Consider the following 17,301-nt stretch of genomic DNA (forward strand, 5'->3'; position numbering starts at 1 on the left):
CTTCTGGCTGTTCACCAGAAATCCTTTGCAACTACCTGTAGATAAGTCAGTAAAGAGTTAGAGTTTCCCTGAATAATGTAAGTTCCTTAGTAAAGATTTTTCCTTTCCTCTAATATTTTTAAAACAATTAACAATTTTGTTATTGGGTTTTCCAACATATTAAATAAAATCACTTTCACAAATGATTCAAGAATATAGTCTTTAAAAAAAAAAAAAGATGAACCCAGGAGAACATAAAACAATATGTACCAGGCTAAATTTCCCCAATTTTGTTGTTTCATGATGTAAGATTAACAACTGCACCAAAAAAGAATTACTGGGGTTTTGACTCTACTCTAGATTCCCTCTCCTTTTCTCTAGATGCCTTGTGATCAGTGTCATCTTTAATGACTGAGATTTTACCCTGAGAAATATGAAAGTCAATTAACAGTCTGTATAATGGAAAATCATATTTTATAATGAGACCATGAAGTAATTTTTTTTGGTTTTGATAGTACTGGGAAAAAATCTTTGAAAAAATAACTGCAATAAAAATCACTCTTTCCTAAACTTTCCTGTGCATGCAGCTTTAAAATAAGAAGAAATTTTAATCTCTACCTTCAGGTTGTGACATACAGCTTCTAACCCCCTATAACTTCCTGAGTGGTAAGGGTGCTAAAAGCATCTTTTTTTTTTTTTTTTTTCCTAATGCTTGGTCTCTGCTCCAGTTCCTAAAACCCATGCAGGCACACATGCTTTTGTTTTAACATTGGTATTGATCCTAGGAATTACTGGGTAGTAATTCCTCCTGGATAGTTTCAGGATGGGGGCAGGTTATCATACTACCCATGTGATTAAAGAATTAGAACTTTTAGCCCCACTCTTTACCTCCCACGTTTACTAAAGGTTGGGTTTATTGTTAACAGTCAATGGTGCAATCAATCATGCCTAAGTAATGAAACCTCCATAAACACCTGACAGGGCAGGGTTTGGAGAGCTGCAAATAGATGAACACACAGATTCTTAGGCATGACTGGCCTTGAGAGAATAGGAAGTTCTGCACCCCTCCCACCTGCCTTGCCCCATGTGTCTCTTCCCTCTGGGCTATTCACCAGAAATCCTTTGTAACATCCTATGATGTGTGGGTAAAAGTTATGAGTTGCCCTGAGATCTGTGAGTTCTGTAGCAAGTTAATCAAACCCAAAGAAGGGTCATAGTCAGACAACCTGCTACTTAAGACTGGTGACTAAAGCGTGGTTAATCTTATGGGATCTAGTCCTCATCCTGTGAAATCTGGTGCTCTCTTCAGGCAGGTATCAGAACTGAACTGGAGGACACCCACCTATGCCAACTGGAAAATCTGCAGGAGAAATTGGTTGGTGTATGGGGGGAAAAAAATCCATACTGAATCAAACCATTAATTGGCTGTGTTAAGGGAATAAGAAAAAACACTGATTTATGTCCTCATATGCTCATAGTAGTATATTTTAAATGCTATGACTTATGATAATTAGGTAAAGTTCCTACTTAAAGACACAAAAGAACTAAAAAAAACACTTGGAGAACTATGACTAATGTACATGAAATAAGTAGTAAGCAGTAGTCTAAAAGTTAACTGCAGACAGAGCTGGTGGTATATCTTAGTAGTAGAGCAGTTGCCTAGCATGTGAAAAGCCCTAAGATCAAACCATAGCACTGTAAAACAAAAAGTAAAACAGAAGTGGAGAGATCTCTGTGGGGTTGAAATGTTACATAAGAAGTTATGAAATCAAGACTTTGTGAGGAGTATGGATAGGAGAGGGAGTAAAAGAAGTCACAGATGATTATAATAGTACAAAACAGCCTGGACAGAAGTAACAAATACCTGGCAGCTCCACTCTTAGCTAACTATTCAAGAAACACTTGCAGATGTGCTATAGGAAACATGTACAAGAATGATCATGGCATTATTGTCTGAATAGCAATATAGAAAACGACCTACATGTTACCAGACAGAGGAAAGTGAGTAAATAACTAGAGTCATAGAGTGAATTTATATGGCACAGGAAATGAACTGTATCACTTCAACTACAGTATAGCTCCATATATCACATACATCATTCACAGAAATGTTCAAAAATAAGTTAGAAGAAGACAAAAAGTATATGTCCCTTTATACAGTTCAAAAAGACAGAAAATATACCAAGAGTTTACAAGTGATATGTTTTTTGTTGTTGTTGTTTTTTTGGGGGGGTCTGGTCATGGGGGCTGAACTCTGGGCCTGGGCGCTGTCCCTCAGCTCTTCAGCTCAAGGCTAGCACTCTACCATTTGAGCCACAGCGCCACTTCCGGCTTTTTTCTTTTTGCTTATATATGGTGCTGAGGAATCGAAGCGCTCTACCACTGAGCCACCTTCCCAGCACCTAAGTGATATGTTTAATAGAGATACACATTGGGTAATCTTAAGATGCAGAAGATCAAAATGGATACCCAAGGCTGCCCAAGAGTTCCCAACAAGATTCTATTTCCTAAGGAGATACACACTTGTGTATATTATTATTCTTTAACTTAAACATGTTACATATTAGAGAATGTGAATATATGTGTGTGTCTATATGTGTATAAAACATGAGCACTTGTATATAGTAGACCTACCTAAATTATAATAAAGAGACAACAGACCCTTCTTCATGGGAATATGAAAAGGCATAAAGATCAATAAAAGGAAATTTTAAGCTTGTCATTTGTGGAGAGAAATAGGACAATAAAGATTTTATTAGAAGTAATGGTTAATAGCCACTTAGGAAAATTCACTTACTTGTTTTTTTGTTGCAGGGTACTTAATATCAAGAATTAATTCCTTTATTTCTGTTTCTACCATATCTAGAAAGAGAAAATCAAAGTAGAATTTTTACTTTTTATTACAGTAAAATGTTTCCCTGAAGCTGGCTGCGGGTAGCTCATGCCTGTAATCCTAGCTACTCAGGAGACTGAGATCTGAGGATCGTGGTTCAAAGCCAGCCCGGGCAGAAAAGTCCATGAGACTCTTATCTCCAATTAACCACCAGAAAACTGGAAGTGGTGCTGTGGCTCAAGTGGTAGAGTGCTAGCCTTGAGCTGAAGAGCTAAGGGACAACGACCAGGCCCAGAATTCAAGCCCCACGACCAACAACAACAACAAAAAAGTTTCTCTGAAACAAAATGAGCATACATGTGTTGTTACTCTAAATGCTACTGGTGTTCTCTTACATTACTGTTTTCTTGTGATAGCATCCCCTGGATGGCAACTTCATCCTTACAGCCCATCTCCAAGAAAAAAAGTATGGAAGATGACAGGCAACTCTCCTCTATTTTTTTTTAAATTTCTTTTATTGTGAAAATACTGTACAGAGGGGTTACAATTACATGGGCAAGGCAATGAGTACATTTCTTATCAAGCATTGTTGCCTCCTCCTTTGATTCCCTTTAACCATCCCTTCCCATCCCCGCCCCCACCCCCAACACACACCCCACGCCAAAGTTGTAAAGTTTGTTTTTCGACATAATGTCTTGTACATCTCATTGTTACAATGGGTCCACCTGTATCCCTAATTAAACAATTTGTTTTTTCCCTTCCTCTCCACAAATTATACCAATATCAAATACAGTGAAAACAGGGGTTATACCATGGGGGAGGGACATACACAGCAACAAAGAAATATCTTTTTTTTTTTTGGTTCCGGTTGTGGGGCCTGAACTCTGGGCCTGGGCACTGTCCCTCAGCTCTTCAGCTCAAGGCTAGCGCTCTACCACTTGAGCCATAGTGCCACTTCCGGCTTTTTTCTTTTTGATTATGTGATGCTGAGGAATCAAACCCAGGGCCTCATGCATGCAAGGCAAGCACTCTACCACTAAGCCACCTTCCCAGCACCAAGAAATATCTTATAAATATGTTAAAACAATAGCAAGAAAGAAAAAAACATTTGAGTCCTTATCTTGGGGTTCATTTAGCCTAACATCAACCTATCTGACCGTTTCTGCTTGTCTCAGACATATTCTCCTCTTTTCTAGATTTACAAAATGACAGGATAGTATGCTCTACTATGCTGCTCAAGTTTACCTACCTGGATCAGGAGATTTCACTTTCAGTAAAGCTGCTAGTTTCTTCACTAAGTGCATGTCCTTGGCTCGTTCGCTCTTTTTATCACTACAATAATAAATACAAGTTTACACATATACATACACAAAAGGTTACAGAATATGAAACTATTTCTTCTAATTCGGATATTTCTTTTTTCTTTATATGTGTCCTTTTATATGTTCCCTATTTACTATTAAAGTTATCCTCTAGTGATGAAATCACAAAGCACAGTGAGGTAAGGGAATCAGAAGTTACCTCAGTAAGCTTACCTGAGAGCCAAATGGAAAGGAACATTCACTGTTTTCACACTTGCAGAGACAGGGTCAACAAGGCAGATCTGGTAGGTCTGTGGCTGCCAACTCTGACTGGTAACATTGTTTAAACCCATTATTTTATAGCCAGGATACAGTAACCTAAGGAAATCATATACCAAAATGGTAAAATATTAGAGAAAGGAGTCATGCCAAAAGTTGCTTTTATAATAGCCAGGAGACAACACCCCACCATTAACTAAGGAGCATTAGCAAATGAATATTGATACCAAAAGCCAGTAAAGCAGGTCTCAACTGACAAGAGTCGATTGGCTTTAAAAGGATCTAGAGAACTAACTAAACACAATCAGGCCTATGTTTCAATGGCACACATCATCACTAGCAAAGCATGAAGGAAACTTTCCTTTTGAGTCTTTACAGCTGAGTAAGGGACAAATGGCTATGCCAACCTAACTTTCATTCAACTGCCTCAGGTAATTTTTTTAGTAATATTTCTTTGTTTTTAAATACTTAATTACACATCAGGTATGCACAGGAAAACCTGTATAAGGATAATTACAGTTTTCTAGCAACTTGCAATCTTTAAGTTGCCTTAATAAAAAGCTTTCCTGCCGGGCGCTGATGGCTCACGCCTGTAATCCTAGCTACTCAGGAGGCTGAGATCTGAGGATCGCGGTTCAAAGCCAGCCGGGGCAGGAGAGACCGTGAGACTCCTATCTCCAATAAACCACCAGAAAACCGGAAGTGGCGCTGTAGCTCAAGTGGTAGAGCGCTCGCCTTGAGCTGAAGAGCTGAGGGACAGTGCCCAGGCCCAGAGTTCAAGCCCCACGGCCGACCAAAAAAAAAAAAAAACCTTTCCTTTAATAAAAACAACCCTGTTTTTTTTTTTTTTCACAATCAGCAAAATGCCAGAGGTTGCAGCTTACCTGCAGTGCTTACCCACGTTGAAAGCTCCTACTCTAGGTCCCTGCTGTGTACTCCAGACTTCTAAAATTCCCCTTCTTGGTGCATAAATCACAAGGAACTGAGCTACTCGACTGGGACCCTGAGTATTTCCAAAGGGGGAAAAATCTGCCTTCTCTGGTACTCTTTCATGGAGGTCCTCTACAATTTGAATCCATCCAATTTGTGCATCTCGGTACCCTTGGAGACACAGGAAAAGAGAAGCCAATTAGTCACTCTGGGCTTAGGAGTAGCCTCTTGAAGCACTGGACAATTTAAGGAAGAGAATCAGAAAAGCTATAGAAGTACATTATCTTTTTTAAGAAATATTTTCAACAGAAAGGATAATACATATAATAATTTGTCACAGCAATTTACCTAGTTTTAATATTTTGTCACCTGTATTTGCTTCAGATAATTTTTTTTAGAAAGAAATATTGGGTATCATTAAAGTTTTCTGAGATATTTCCCCCAAACTAGCACCTGTTCCTATTCCCTTCCTTCCCTCTGAGATTCCTTCCTTTAAAAAACTTGTGGCTATCCAGGCGCCGGTGGCTCATGCCTGTAATCCTAGCTACTCAGGAGGCTGAGATATGATGACTGCGGTTCAAAACCAGCCCAGGCAGTAAAGACCGTGAAACTCTTATCTCCAATAAACCACCAGAAAACCAGAAGTGACGCTGTGGTAGAGCGCTAGCCTTGAGCTGAAGAGCCGAGGGACAGTGCTTAGGCCCAGAATTCAAGCCCCACGACTGACAAAAAATAAAATAAAATAAATTTTAAAAATTCTGGAAAGATCACTAGATTTGTCTTCCAAATAAAAACCAAGTTGAATATGAACATATATTACTTCTCCTTCCTTCCCAAGCTAGAACCATGATAGAACCATGAGTGGGGCAGCTTCATGGAGGGAGACTGGGTCTGAGGATTTCACGGTGAGATCATGTTGTATACTTGAGTCTGTTATTCTTGCACCTGAATGAAAGTGGTACCGTTACTAGTGAACTAAGTAGACTGATGTAAGCATACAGATGTAACTAAGTCAAGTCAATAATGATGGAGTTTGCCCATTTTACTCTCTTAAATACACCTAAAAAATTCAGCGTTGTAGACTTGGGAGAACCTCTGCCTCAAGAGTAGCTTTGTGGGCTGGGAAGGTGGCTCAGTGGTAAAGTGCTTGCCTTGCATGCATGAGGCCCTTGGTTCGATTCCTCAGCACCATATAAGCAGAAAAAGCCAGAAGTGGCGCTATGGCTCAAGTGGTAGAGCACTAGCCTTGAGCTGAAGAGCTGAGGGACAGTGCTCAGGCCCAGAGTTCAGGCCCCACAACCAATAAAAAAAAAAAAAAGAGTAGCTTTGTGAGGAAAATGAATGGAGAGGGGGCAAGGAACTGAATTTAGGCATTAAATGATAGTGAGAACTGAAATAAGGTACATAAGGTACAAGTTATAGGAGTGTCTATGGGGTGACCAGAATATATGAGCTATGAAAAATCAAATGTTGCTGACCTAAGTTTCTTTTAAAAAGAGCAAGCAAGCCTGGCACTGGTGGCTCACGCCTGTAATCCTAGCTACTCAGGAGACTGAGATCTGAGGATCGTGGTTCAAAGCCAGCCTGGGCAGGAAAGTCCGTTAGACTCTTCTCTCCAATAAACCACTAGAAAACTGGAAGTGACGCTGTGGCACAAGTGGCAGAGTGCTCGCCTTGAGCTGAAGAGCTGAGTGACAGTGCCCAAGTCCAGAGTTCAAGCCTCACGACCGACCCCTCCCCCCAAAAAAGAGCAAGCATAAACATAAAAGATTAAATACTGTTATCAACTCAAAAAGTGAATTAAGCCAGGTGCCAGTGGCTCACGCCTGTAATCCTAGCTACTCAGGAGGCTGAGATCTGAGGATCACGGTCACAGCCAGCCCCAGCCCAAGCAGGAAAGTCTGTGAGACTCTTACCTCCAATAAAAACCACTAGAAAACCGGAAGTGGCGCTGTAGCTCAAGTGGTAGAGCACTTGCCTTGAGCTGAAGAGCTGAGGGACAACGCCCAGGCCCAGAGTTCAAGCCCCATGATCAACCAAAAAAAAAAGTGAATTAACTTTTTTCTCAATTTCCGTAAGTACCTTTCCACATACGTATTGCAATTCCTCTAGTGACATCCAATAAAATCACCCTGCCAAAATCATCTGTTACTGCTGCCAGTGTGTTACATGGAGACAGACAGATGCTTTCACCATGGCGTCGAGAATCTGGAAGACCGAATCTGTTATTTAAAAGAAAATAAAAACTCAAATCACATTCAAATCAGGAAACTTAGAATAAATGAATGCACAAATAAAATATAGTTCTTCTGTTTTTACATAAAGAAATATGAATTTTGCCTAGATTAAAAGATAATTTACTGAGGCTGGGAAGGTGGCTCAGTGGTAGAGCGCTTGCCTTGCATGCTCGAGGCCCTGGTTTCGATTCCTCAGCCCCACATAAGCAAAAAGAAAAAAGCCGGAAGTGGCACTGTGGCTCAAGTGGTAGAGTGCTAGCCTTGAGCTGAAATGCTGAGGGACAGCGCCCAGGCCCAGAGTTCAGGCCCCACGACCGGACCAAAAAAAAAAAAAAAAGATAATTTACTAGCTAAACACATATGATAATATAAAAATTTACAATATAAAAATGTATAAAAAATAAAGTCTCATGTAGGTTTCTGTACAGATATCCATACCCTACATTTTAGAGAATACGAAGTAGATTCACAATCAACTAAAGTTGAGAATGCCCTGCATCTTTTGTCTATTTTAAGTTCTTCCTAATCTGTGCTTTTTTCTAGGTAACATATTTTGCTTGACAGCAATGTATCAGCCTGAATCAAAATTTTCCTTTTCCTAATGTTCGTGCTAAAATGGTATTGATTTGAAATCAACCTTCTTAAGACTATGAGTGAAATAATGTACTGTCAAAAGATCAGAAGAGAAAAATTCCTGAGTCAAAAGTGCTCAAAATTCTGTCATATTTTTTTGAGATACATAAGGCCATCTGGCCAATTTCTTGACTTTTGAGTGAATATAGAAAAAGTGGTATGTCACAATGTAACTTTATTTTTTTTGGTGCCAGTTCTGGGGTTTGAACTCAAGGCAAAAGTGCTGTCCCTGAGCTTTTTTTGTTCAAGGTGAGCATACTACCACTCGAGCTACAGTTCCATTTCTGGCATTTCAATGGTTAACTAGAGATGAGAGTCTCATTGACTTTCTCACCCTGGGCTGGCTTTGAGTTGTAATCCTCAGATCTCAGCTTCCTGAATTGCTAAAATTATAGTTGTTAGCCATCGGGCACCTGGCTACAACACAATATTTTAAAGTAAAGTGAAAAAAATCAAACTTCAGTATATTTTTATTAAGAGATAACTAGTTCGCTTTGTTCAGTTGAAGAATACCTTTAAAAAGAGGGATGGGAGGTAATGTTTCCCTTTAGGATGGTACTTTACATTAGGTAAAAAGAGATATGACAGTAAAAATTCATGCTTCCTCTCTACAAAAAAAAAATTAAATCTCACAGATCCACTATCATATCCTAAAGTCCTACTAAGGTAAACAAGGAAGTAAGCACAAGTATTCTGAAGAGAGTTAAAATACAAATGACTCTGGTTAATTTATTCATTCATTTGTTTTCAAGACAGGGTCTTAAGACCCTGTCTTGAGGCTGGCCTCAAACGTGTTATTTTTTTCTCACTCAGCTTTCCAAGTACTGAGATTATTTTTTTAAGTCACTAAACACCTTTTAAGTTTGTAGTCTAATAACAAATTACATAAACATTTTAAAGCAGGAAACACAATAGCTATTGTTAGACTGATTTTTTTTTGGCAACTGAAGCTAAATTTGTTTAAAAGTGCAGTTTACAAATACATCTTGAGTACTTGCTATATGAGAGATAGCTGTGAATACAACAGATAAGACACACTCTTTTTGTGTAGTTTATATTTAGTGAGATTTTCACTCAATTAATGATGTTCAGAAGCTCCTAAAGACTCATAAGTATAGGCAACTAAAATGGCATACATGTAATAACACACATCTGTAACAACTAAAAGGAGAAACCTGGTAGAACTTGCCTTACAGCTAATGGGGTAGCTGGTTCCATCTTGGGCTTTTGCTTCTGGACAGCTTCTTCTTCATGCTTATTTTTCCAACCTAGCCAACCACTGAAAAGAAGAAAAATTAGAATAAAACTAGAGCTTTGAGTTTTTGTAAGATAGACTATCAAAATATACACTAAAACCAAGCTAGATACAAATTACATCATCTTTGTTACTGAGTTACCTGGCAGCATTAAATAAAGCAGAAGTGAGTTTACTTGCAACTGCTAGAGCAACATGAGATAGTAATGGCTGCGTGCTTCCCTGTAAGACACAACACATGAAGAGAAAACTTAGCTCCAAGAAAACAAACCTAATAAACCTAATGTCTAAACAAGCCTACTTAAAAAATTTTTTTTGAAAAGTTGCTAAAACTGGACTAGCAGCTCAGCTTCTTTCAAATAGTAAGAACCTCATTGCAGTAATATAATTTTAAAAACTCTTACTCTAATTTTGAAATATAACTAGCAGTCTAACTTACCTTTAGAATTTTGCTCTTTAGTTACACTAAATGATAAAGTAGGCCATTAAGACAACAGTACTGTAACTGTGCTAAGGATTTCCCATCTGCCTACAACTTGGCTCTTGCCCTTCTTTTTAAAAATTTAAGTATTTGTATAAAAGTAAGTTTGGTCAATTCTGAGATGACTGCTTTTTAAGTGAGAAATAAGAACTGTGAAACCTAAGACCTGGATTTTCCCTAATTCAGGAAGCAATGTTACTACATATGTCAAGTGTGCTTGTAGCTTGTTCTACCTTCACAAGTTTTCACTTATTCAAACCCCCAATGGGCTGACATAATTAACAATCTTGAGCTTTTTGACTGTTCCAGAATATAAAAAGAAAGTTGCAAAAGAACTTCAGAAACAAAGCTTTATTTTTTTACCTTGATTATTTAATCTTTTTCAGTTAATCTAAATAAGTTAAAAGAAATGTAGTTATGTTTAATTATCGCTTCAACTGAAACTTAGAAACATAAGCTACTAAGTCTATATTGCTATACTGCTATATTACTAAGGCTATATTGTATGCAAAATTTAGACAAGGTGAAAAATAAAAAGTGGCCCTACTTATGATCAGTACTGAAACACATACCTCAAGAGCATAGAAGAAGCCAGTAAATGGATTGGACCCTACAGTGATATATTGGGACATAGCAGGTGGGCTGTTTTTAATTGCTGCATTAAATCCGCCTATATTGGAGGCAGTCTTCATTTGATCAAAAGGGGACAATGTCATAATACCTAACACACAAAACAAATAAAAATCAGGACAAGATCTGAATATATGGAAGTGACAATAGCATTGTAGGTCATTATGCGTTTACTTCAGTTCTATTCTGAGATACCATGTGTTTAGTTGAAGACAAGTTAGGTTGAAAAGTATAAAATCAACATTCCTTTATAGGTTTTTATATAGTGAATTGTTATAAATTGTTAAGTGTGGGGTTGAAAGGGATATGCCTTTTTTTTTTTTTTTTTTTTAAGATAGTGTCTGGCTATGTTGCCAAAGCTGTCCTTGAATACCTGGGCTCACCTCAGCCTTCTAAATAGCTGGGACTACAGGGATGAACCACTGCACCTCGCTTGGAAATTTGTAATGTAAAAACTTCAATCTTTTGTAATGGAGTTACTTTTCTTTAAAAAGTGGAGTTGTGGCAATTCTTTTTATAATTTTCCTTGCTATGATCTTTTAAAATTAGGAAGTAGAAATGATTATTATGAAACCTAAATCTAATTCTATTTGGCTTTCATTCTCTTCATTCCAAAAAAATAGCCAATAGAGTTCAGAGTTGTCATATCCAATGGGCCCTCCTCCTTTTTGGAACTCTTTAAGGCATTCCATAGTTAACCCTTCCCCATCCCCAATTTGTATCTACAATCTCACTTCCGCCCTAAACCTCAGACTCATGTGTCCAGTTTGCCTACGAGATACCACTAGCTCAATGTATAGCGACATCAGAAGGTAACCTGAAGAAACACAACTCTGGTGAAATACACTTCATTATCTTTCTACCCTCCAATTCCTCTGCCACACTAAAGCCACTCTTCTCTTTTGCCTAACTAGCTCCTTGATTTCTTTGAGTCTCTCTCTCAGCAGTACCCAAGGGGATATTTCAAAATATATTCCTTCCTCTTACTTAGAATCTACCAATTTCACCCACTGGATTGATGATAAAACCCCAACTCCTCATCCCTGTGCGATTTAAATCTAAGCTCTCTCAGCTTACAGCTGGCAGTCTGCCACCTTACTCCAACCTCTCCACTTCTGGCTTTTTGCTGGTTAACTGGAGTCTCTTGGATCTGTCTGTCTAGAGCTGGCTTTGAACTTCAATCCTCAGACCTCAGCCTCCTGAGTAGCTAGGATTACAGACATGAGCTACTGGTGTCCATGTTTCCTCTTTACTCTTTAACAGTAAAGCCATATCAACCTCCTTGCTGTTTCTTGAATACTCTTGAGGCTTTGTGGTCCCCAGGCAGGCTTATATTCTAATTTTGTTTTTTCTACTTAGAATGCTCTTCCCAGAACTCCTTCGCCCTGCACATCTTGATATCAGTGTATGTTCCCTGGATAGACCCTTTCTTGCCAGTGTTCTCCTTACTCTCAATCACAACCTTCTGCTTCTTTCCTTCATGAGACTTATTAGTATTTTAAAATAGCATATTTATTTATTTAGTTCATCTATTGTTTGTCCTTCATCACCAGAGTTATGGACTATTTTATATTTCTAGCATCAATCTTAGGACATAATAGCTACTTGCTGGGCCTTTATATAAAGATGTACATAATAAAATAAAGGTTTTTTTGTTTGTTTGTAGGCTGGGGATTAAATGAATAGAAATAGATTTTCTATCCAATCATTTTCCCCAGCCAGTTTCAATGTCCCAAAGTTTAATTAACAGAGCAGGGAAGACATCCTGAACTGAACTCAACACTTTGGATTTTTTTTTAAGTTCTTGGTGCTACTGGGGTTTGAACTTAGGACCTCACAATTGCTGGGCAAGCACTCTACCACTTGAGCTTCACCCTTACCCTGACACTTTGAAATTTGTACATTAGTATTTCTATTGGGAAAAATGTAAAGACACTAATTTGGCAGTTCTCTATTCACTATGCAGGGAACGGAACCAAATGACCTATTTTCGAAACATCCTCTAAGCCCTATAGAGGAACATTGCTTCCTTCCCTAACTACAACTTCATATATACATTGTGTTGACTTCTTGCTGAATTCAGACAATGGGAAGATCAAAGAGAGAAAAAGAATGAAGTCAGGACATCGATCTCCCTGACTCCCTGAAAGCTGGCCGTGAACTGAGGTCATCCTGCTCTACAGATGCTGGTTCCAGACTGTCTCAAAGTTATAGAACTGGTTCCTATCTTTTCTCTTCAGGCCTAGTTTGGCTGCTAGAACACCCTGGGACACTCAACCATCCCTTGTGGTTCTCATACACACTTTTTTTAAATAAGTAAACCTTTTGATGTCCCATGTCAGATATGCCATCTGTCATCTAATAGGACTCGCTGATAAAATATTTAGCACAACTGATATGAAAGCACTGACAGGAAAAGGGCTATTGGGCTATTATTGTTGGTATGATACAACCCTATTTATGAAAACATTCCTTTCCACATGACCGTGTACATATTATATAAACACTTACATACCCACACTACAAAGTCTGGAGGGATGTTAACCAAATATGCAATAATGAGTATCTCCAGATAGTAGAATTTTGAGGATTTTTTTTTCCTTTTCTCTTAGTGTATTTATGTACTGGTTGAATGTTTAACAAGCATATATTACAGTGGTTGTATTTTCTTCTCTACCCCTTTTTTGACTACCTTAATTCAGAAGATCAATCAAAGTTTCCTTACTAGTCCTATTCGTTTTGTTGTTGCTGAAGATGAGGTGCCATCATGTTACCCAGGCTGGACTTGAACTTGCTATCCTCCTGCCTCAGCCTCTAGAACAGCTAAGAGAACAGGCACATAACACACCTGGCTTCTCTTTACTGTTCTTGGACCATTCCAGCATCTGAATTGTCACCAAAGTGATTTTTCTAACAGGCAAACATGAGAATGTTATTCCTTTGCTCGGCAACTTTCATTGGCTCTCTATGTGGCTAGGAGAAAGCTCTAATTGAAAACATTTAGATATTTCTCTACAAGGCACATCAAGTCCTTGGAAATCAGACACCTCTCTACTTGTCTGGCCTAGCTCTTGCCGGTCATCCTTGGCACTCACTGCTTCTTCAGCACACTGTGTGCACTTCACCCCTCTGCCTGTACGTATGCTGGCTAGAATGCCTCCTTTGTACTTGTTCACCTAGTCAAGCCCTATTTATTCTTTTAATGTTAGATGAAAGTTATGTTCCTTTTTTTTCCCTGATGCCTTCCATATCCAATATAATTGTCCACTTGCCTACAATAACAATCATTACGTTGCAGTACTATAGCTATTCTCATGTGTTTTCCCCCCCAACTAGACAGTGCTTCTTGGCAGCAGACAGAGTATCTTTCACCTTTGTATTCTCTGAGGTCTCATCATGTAGTCCAAACTGGCATTGAATTTGCCATCTTTTTGATTCAGCCTCTTGAATGCTGTATTACAAGCATGCACCACCAGATCTGGCCTTCATCCCTGTATTCTTGATGCTGAACACAATAAGCCCTCAAATATTGTTTTAAGAAGAAATGTGCTTTTAATCTATATTCTGCTGGTTTAAGGGTTAGTTTTTTTTGAAGAATGATTTATATGGTCAGTATAAACAAATTAAGCAAAATAGTGAGTAACTTAAAACTGTATGATACTGTTGCTGAGGACATATTTAAATCCTTATTAAAACCACTACTATCTCTTAAAGACACAAGTCCATGATTTCAGAGTCTGAACCAACTTCCAAATGTCTCACTGAAGGCACTTCATTATTTCACATAAGAGATGCCCATTTCTAATAAGTGAGATACTTTAATCAAAACATAAATAAATTAAAACACAAATAAATTTAAAAAAGAATTTAAACTAGTAATGCTTACCAATACTAGCATGATCAATAATAGTATCAATATCTTGTAGACCCCATTTCTTATAAGCCAAGGGTGGTGGTTGTATGTTCTCATTCCCTGATGCTGCAGCTGTCAAAGATAAAGACAATCCAAATTTAAATCTAATGGGTAAAATGAAGTCTTACAAAAAAAATAAATATATAATTTGTTATTTTAGAATTACAACTAATAATAAAGCAAAGCAATGAGACAAGGCATAAAGTAAGATTTCTTTCATGACATGATAACATATACACAAAATGTAAATATTTATTTGAAAGACTAAATTGGTATAGATTTTGAAACATTCAAGCTCAGAATTTAGAGAAAACTACAGAAATACCAGAAAAGCAATGAAAGTCAATGTGAAGTCAAACTGCATCAAATGTCAGGTAAGCCATTTCTCTTAGCCACACAGAGAGCCAAGAAAGATTCTGTAAGTAGGTCGTATTATATAAAATAATTAGCAGCAAAAGTAAAGTATGTGAGTACACAAGTAAGCAAAATATTTCCTTGTCTACCATGATGTGGATATGGTAAAAAGTAACCATCCACATGGAAATAGTTTGTTGGGGTAAGAAATCTTTGAGAAAAGTACAAACTCTTCCATATTCTGTCCTGTGTGCCATAATGAGATAAGAAAACTCCCCAACACACACACACACCCAAAAAAAGGTAAAGTATTTCTTGCCAAAAATATTACCTTTTGCTACCTGGTTTCGACAAGCACGAAGAGACTGAAAAAGGCTAAATCCATCAATAGTCACAATGGCAGCTGGATACAAGATACTCAATTCTTCATTCTGTTTGAGAAATGAAAAGTGGAGAAAATAATGCATTTTCTTGCACAGATATGGCAAATAAACATTTTTAATATGTGAGGGTCGCAAATAATATAAAATTAAATACTATGACTAAACTGTCAACTATCTGATACTCAAAGCAATATGAGGGAAGGAATAGTAAGAATAAATGGAAATAAATTTCAAAATGTCTTTTGGCCAAGACTTATAATTCTTCTCAAATGAGCTTTTGAGGATGGTTGAAATCATTTGAGATATTTAGATGGTAGGAGGAAGAGGAGTTTTTTAAGTTTCATGCAAAAAAAAAATCATCATTGTATAAATACAAGCAATATATAAAAATAGAAAGCAAATGCACCTGAAGTTTATCCATAAACACTTGCATGAGATAATCACGTAAGTCTAAAACATATTTTAATTACTCATAACATGCCAATGATTTTTCCCCTTTTTGTAAATAAAGAAATCTTTTCTGCCACAGCTCCATAATGTGGAGCCACTACTATTTTTTTTTTTTTTGTAGGTCGTAGGGCTTGAACTCTGGGCCTGCATGCTGTCCCTGCGCTCTTCAGCTCAAGGCGAGCACTCTACCGCTTAAGCCACAGCGCAAATTCCAGTTTTCGAGTGATTTATTGGAGAGAAGAGTCTCACGGACTTTCCTGCCGGGGCTGGCTTTGAACCTCGATCCTCAGCTCTCAGCTTCCTGAGTAGCTAGGATTACAGGCATGAGCCACCGGTGCCAGGCTACTTTTTTTTTTCTTTTTTTTTTCTGGTCATGGGGCTTGAACTCTGGGCTCTTCAGCTCAAGGTGAGCGCTCTACCACTTGAGCCACAGCACCACTTCCAGTCTTTTTTTTTTTTTTTTTTTTTGCCAGTTATGGGGCCTGAACTCTAGGCCTGGACACTTCTTGCTTTTTCTGCTTTTGTGGTGCTAAGGAATCGAACCCAGGGCCTCATGCATGCAAGGCAAGCACTCTACCACTGAGCCACCTTCCCAGCCCTTTTTTTTTTAAGATAAAGTTTTGCTATGTTGCCCACACTGGATTGGAAATCTTGAGGTCAAGCACTCTTCTTGCATCAGCCTCCCAAGTAAATGAAACTACAAAGCTAGGTGCCGGTAGTTTATGCTACCAACTCAGGAGGCTGCTCAGGAGGCTAAGATCTTCAATCTGAAGCCAGCACAGGGCAAAAAAGTCCATGAGACTCTTATCTCCAATTGATCACTAGAAAACTGGAGTTGTAGCCCAAAATGATAGTGCCCTGAGCACAAAAGCTCAGGGACTGTGCACAAGCCCTGAGTTTAAGCCACACAACCAAAAATAAATAAACTGTGGGCTAATACAATTGTGCCTTGTAGAGTGTCTACCTCAATGTATGTAACCAATTTTTATTGAATATTCATTTCAGTCTCTTGCTTCCATTCCTGCTCTCTACAAACAATGCACCATACCACCAGCTAAAAGGTATAGGAAATAGCAAGTATTTCAATATTATATTTTTCAATCAGTTAAAAACAAAAGTATCATAGATAAGACCCAGATCAAAGGGTTGGAGAAAACCTTCAAATCTCAGTGAATTTGTGGAAAAATGGTAAATATCTCTTGTAAATCTATAAATATCTCTTGTAAATCTATAATAATCTATAAATTGTAAATCAATTTATAGATTATCTTAGATTTCCAAGTGTTCCTTCCTTGTTGCCTTCAATAATTCCACTTTCTCTTCATCTCTTTATGAAGAATATTAACAAACAGGAGTCTTTAGCCTGTTTTATTACTTGGAAGAATTCATTATCTTCAATAATTGTCTTCATTAATAATTTCTAATCCATTCTTACACATTTTTTTTTATCATTACATGATATTGGTATCTTCATGTTATTTTCTAGCATGGCCTTGAGCTTAAATACCCCAAACCACACTTACTAACTTTTATTTACTGTTAATGCAGTAGTATTCGCAGCTTCTAACTTTGTCATTGGTATACCTTAGATGAATGTCTTTTAAGTTATCTTTTTGTTCACTTCTCTTTTTATTCTTCTACTT

The 17,301-nt window shown here is 37.8% G+C and overlaps 1 protein-coding gene and 1 non-coding gene across 2 annotated transcripts in view; both read right to left on the reverse strand.

Annotated features, from left to right (window-relative positions):
• LOC138811962 (rab3 GTPase-activating protein non-catalytic subunit-like) overlaps nucleotides 1-17,301 on the reverse strand; it is a 75,503-nt gene that overhangs the window by 32,173 nt on the left and 26,029 nt on the right. The window contains exons 8-17 of the mRNA XM_069999916.1: nucleotides 15,157-15,256; nucleotides 14,445-14,543; nucleotides 10,501-10,649; nucleotides 9,590-9,669; nucleotides 9,382-9,471; nucleotides 7,405-7,544; nucleotides 5,277-5,493; nucleotides 4,348-4,491; nucleotides 4,062-4,144; nucleotides 2,777-2,841 (exon numbers count right to left, since the gene is read on the reverse strand). Coding sequence (XP_069856017.1) covers nucleotides 2,777-2,841; nucleotides 4,062-4,144; nucleotides 4,348-4,491; nucleotides 5,277-5,493; nucleotides 7,405-7,544; nucleotides 9,382-9,471; nucleotides 9,590-9,669; nucleotides 10,501-10,649; nucleotides 14,445-14,543; nucleotides 15,157-15,256 — 1,167 coding nt within the window. The remainder of the gene's footprint in view (nucleotides 1-2,776; nucleotides 2,842-4,061; nucleotides 4,145-4,347; nucleotides 4,492-5,276; nucleotides 5,494-7,404; nucleotides 7,545-9,381; nucleotides 9,472-9,589; nucleotides 9,670-10,500; nucleotides 10,650-14,444; nucleotides 14,544-15,156; nucleotides 15,257-17,301) is intronic.
• LOC138811971 (small nucleolar RNA SNORA36 family) lies at nucleotides 12,217-12,348 on the reverse strand. Its single transcript, XR_011367529.1, has one exon. It is a non-coding gene; the product is annotated as a small nucleolar RNA SNORA36 family (small nucleolar RNA).

This window comes from Dipodomys merriami, unplaced genomic scaffold (assembly GCF_024711535.1).
Source record: "Dipodomys merriami isolate MVZ:Mamm:240054 unplaced genomic scaffold, mDipMer1.0.p SCAF_551, whole genome shotgun sequence".
Taxonomy (NCBI): domain Eukaryota; kingdom Metazoa; phylum Chordata; class Mammalia; order Rodentia; family Heteromyidae; genus Dipodomys; species Dipodomys merriami.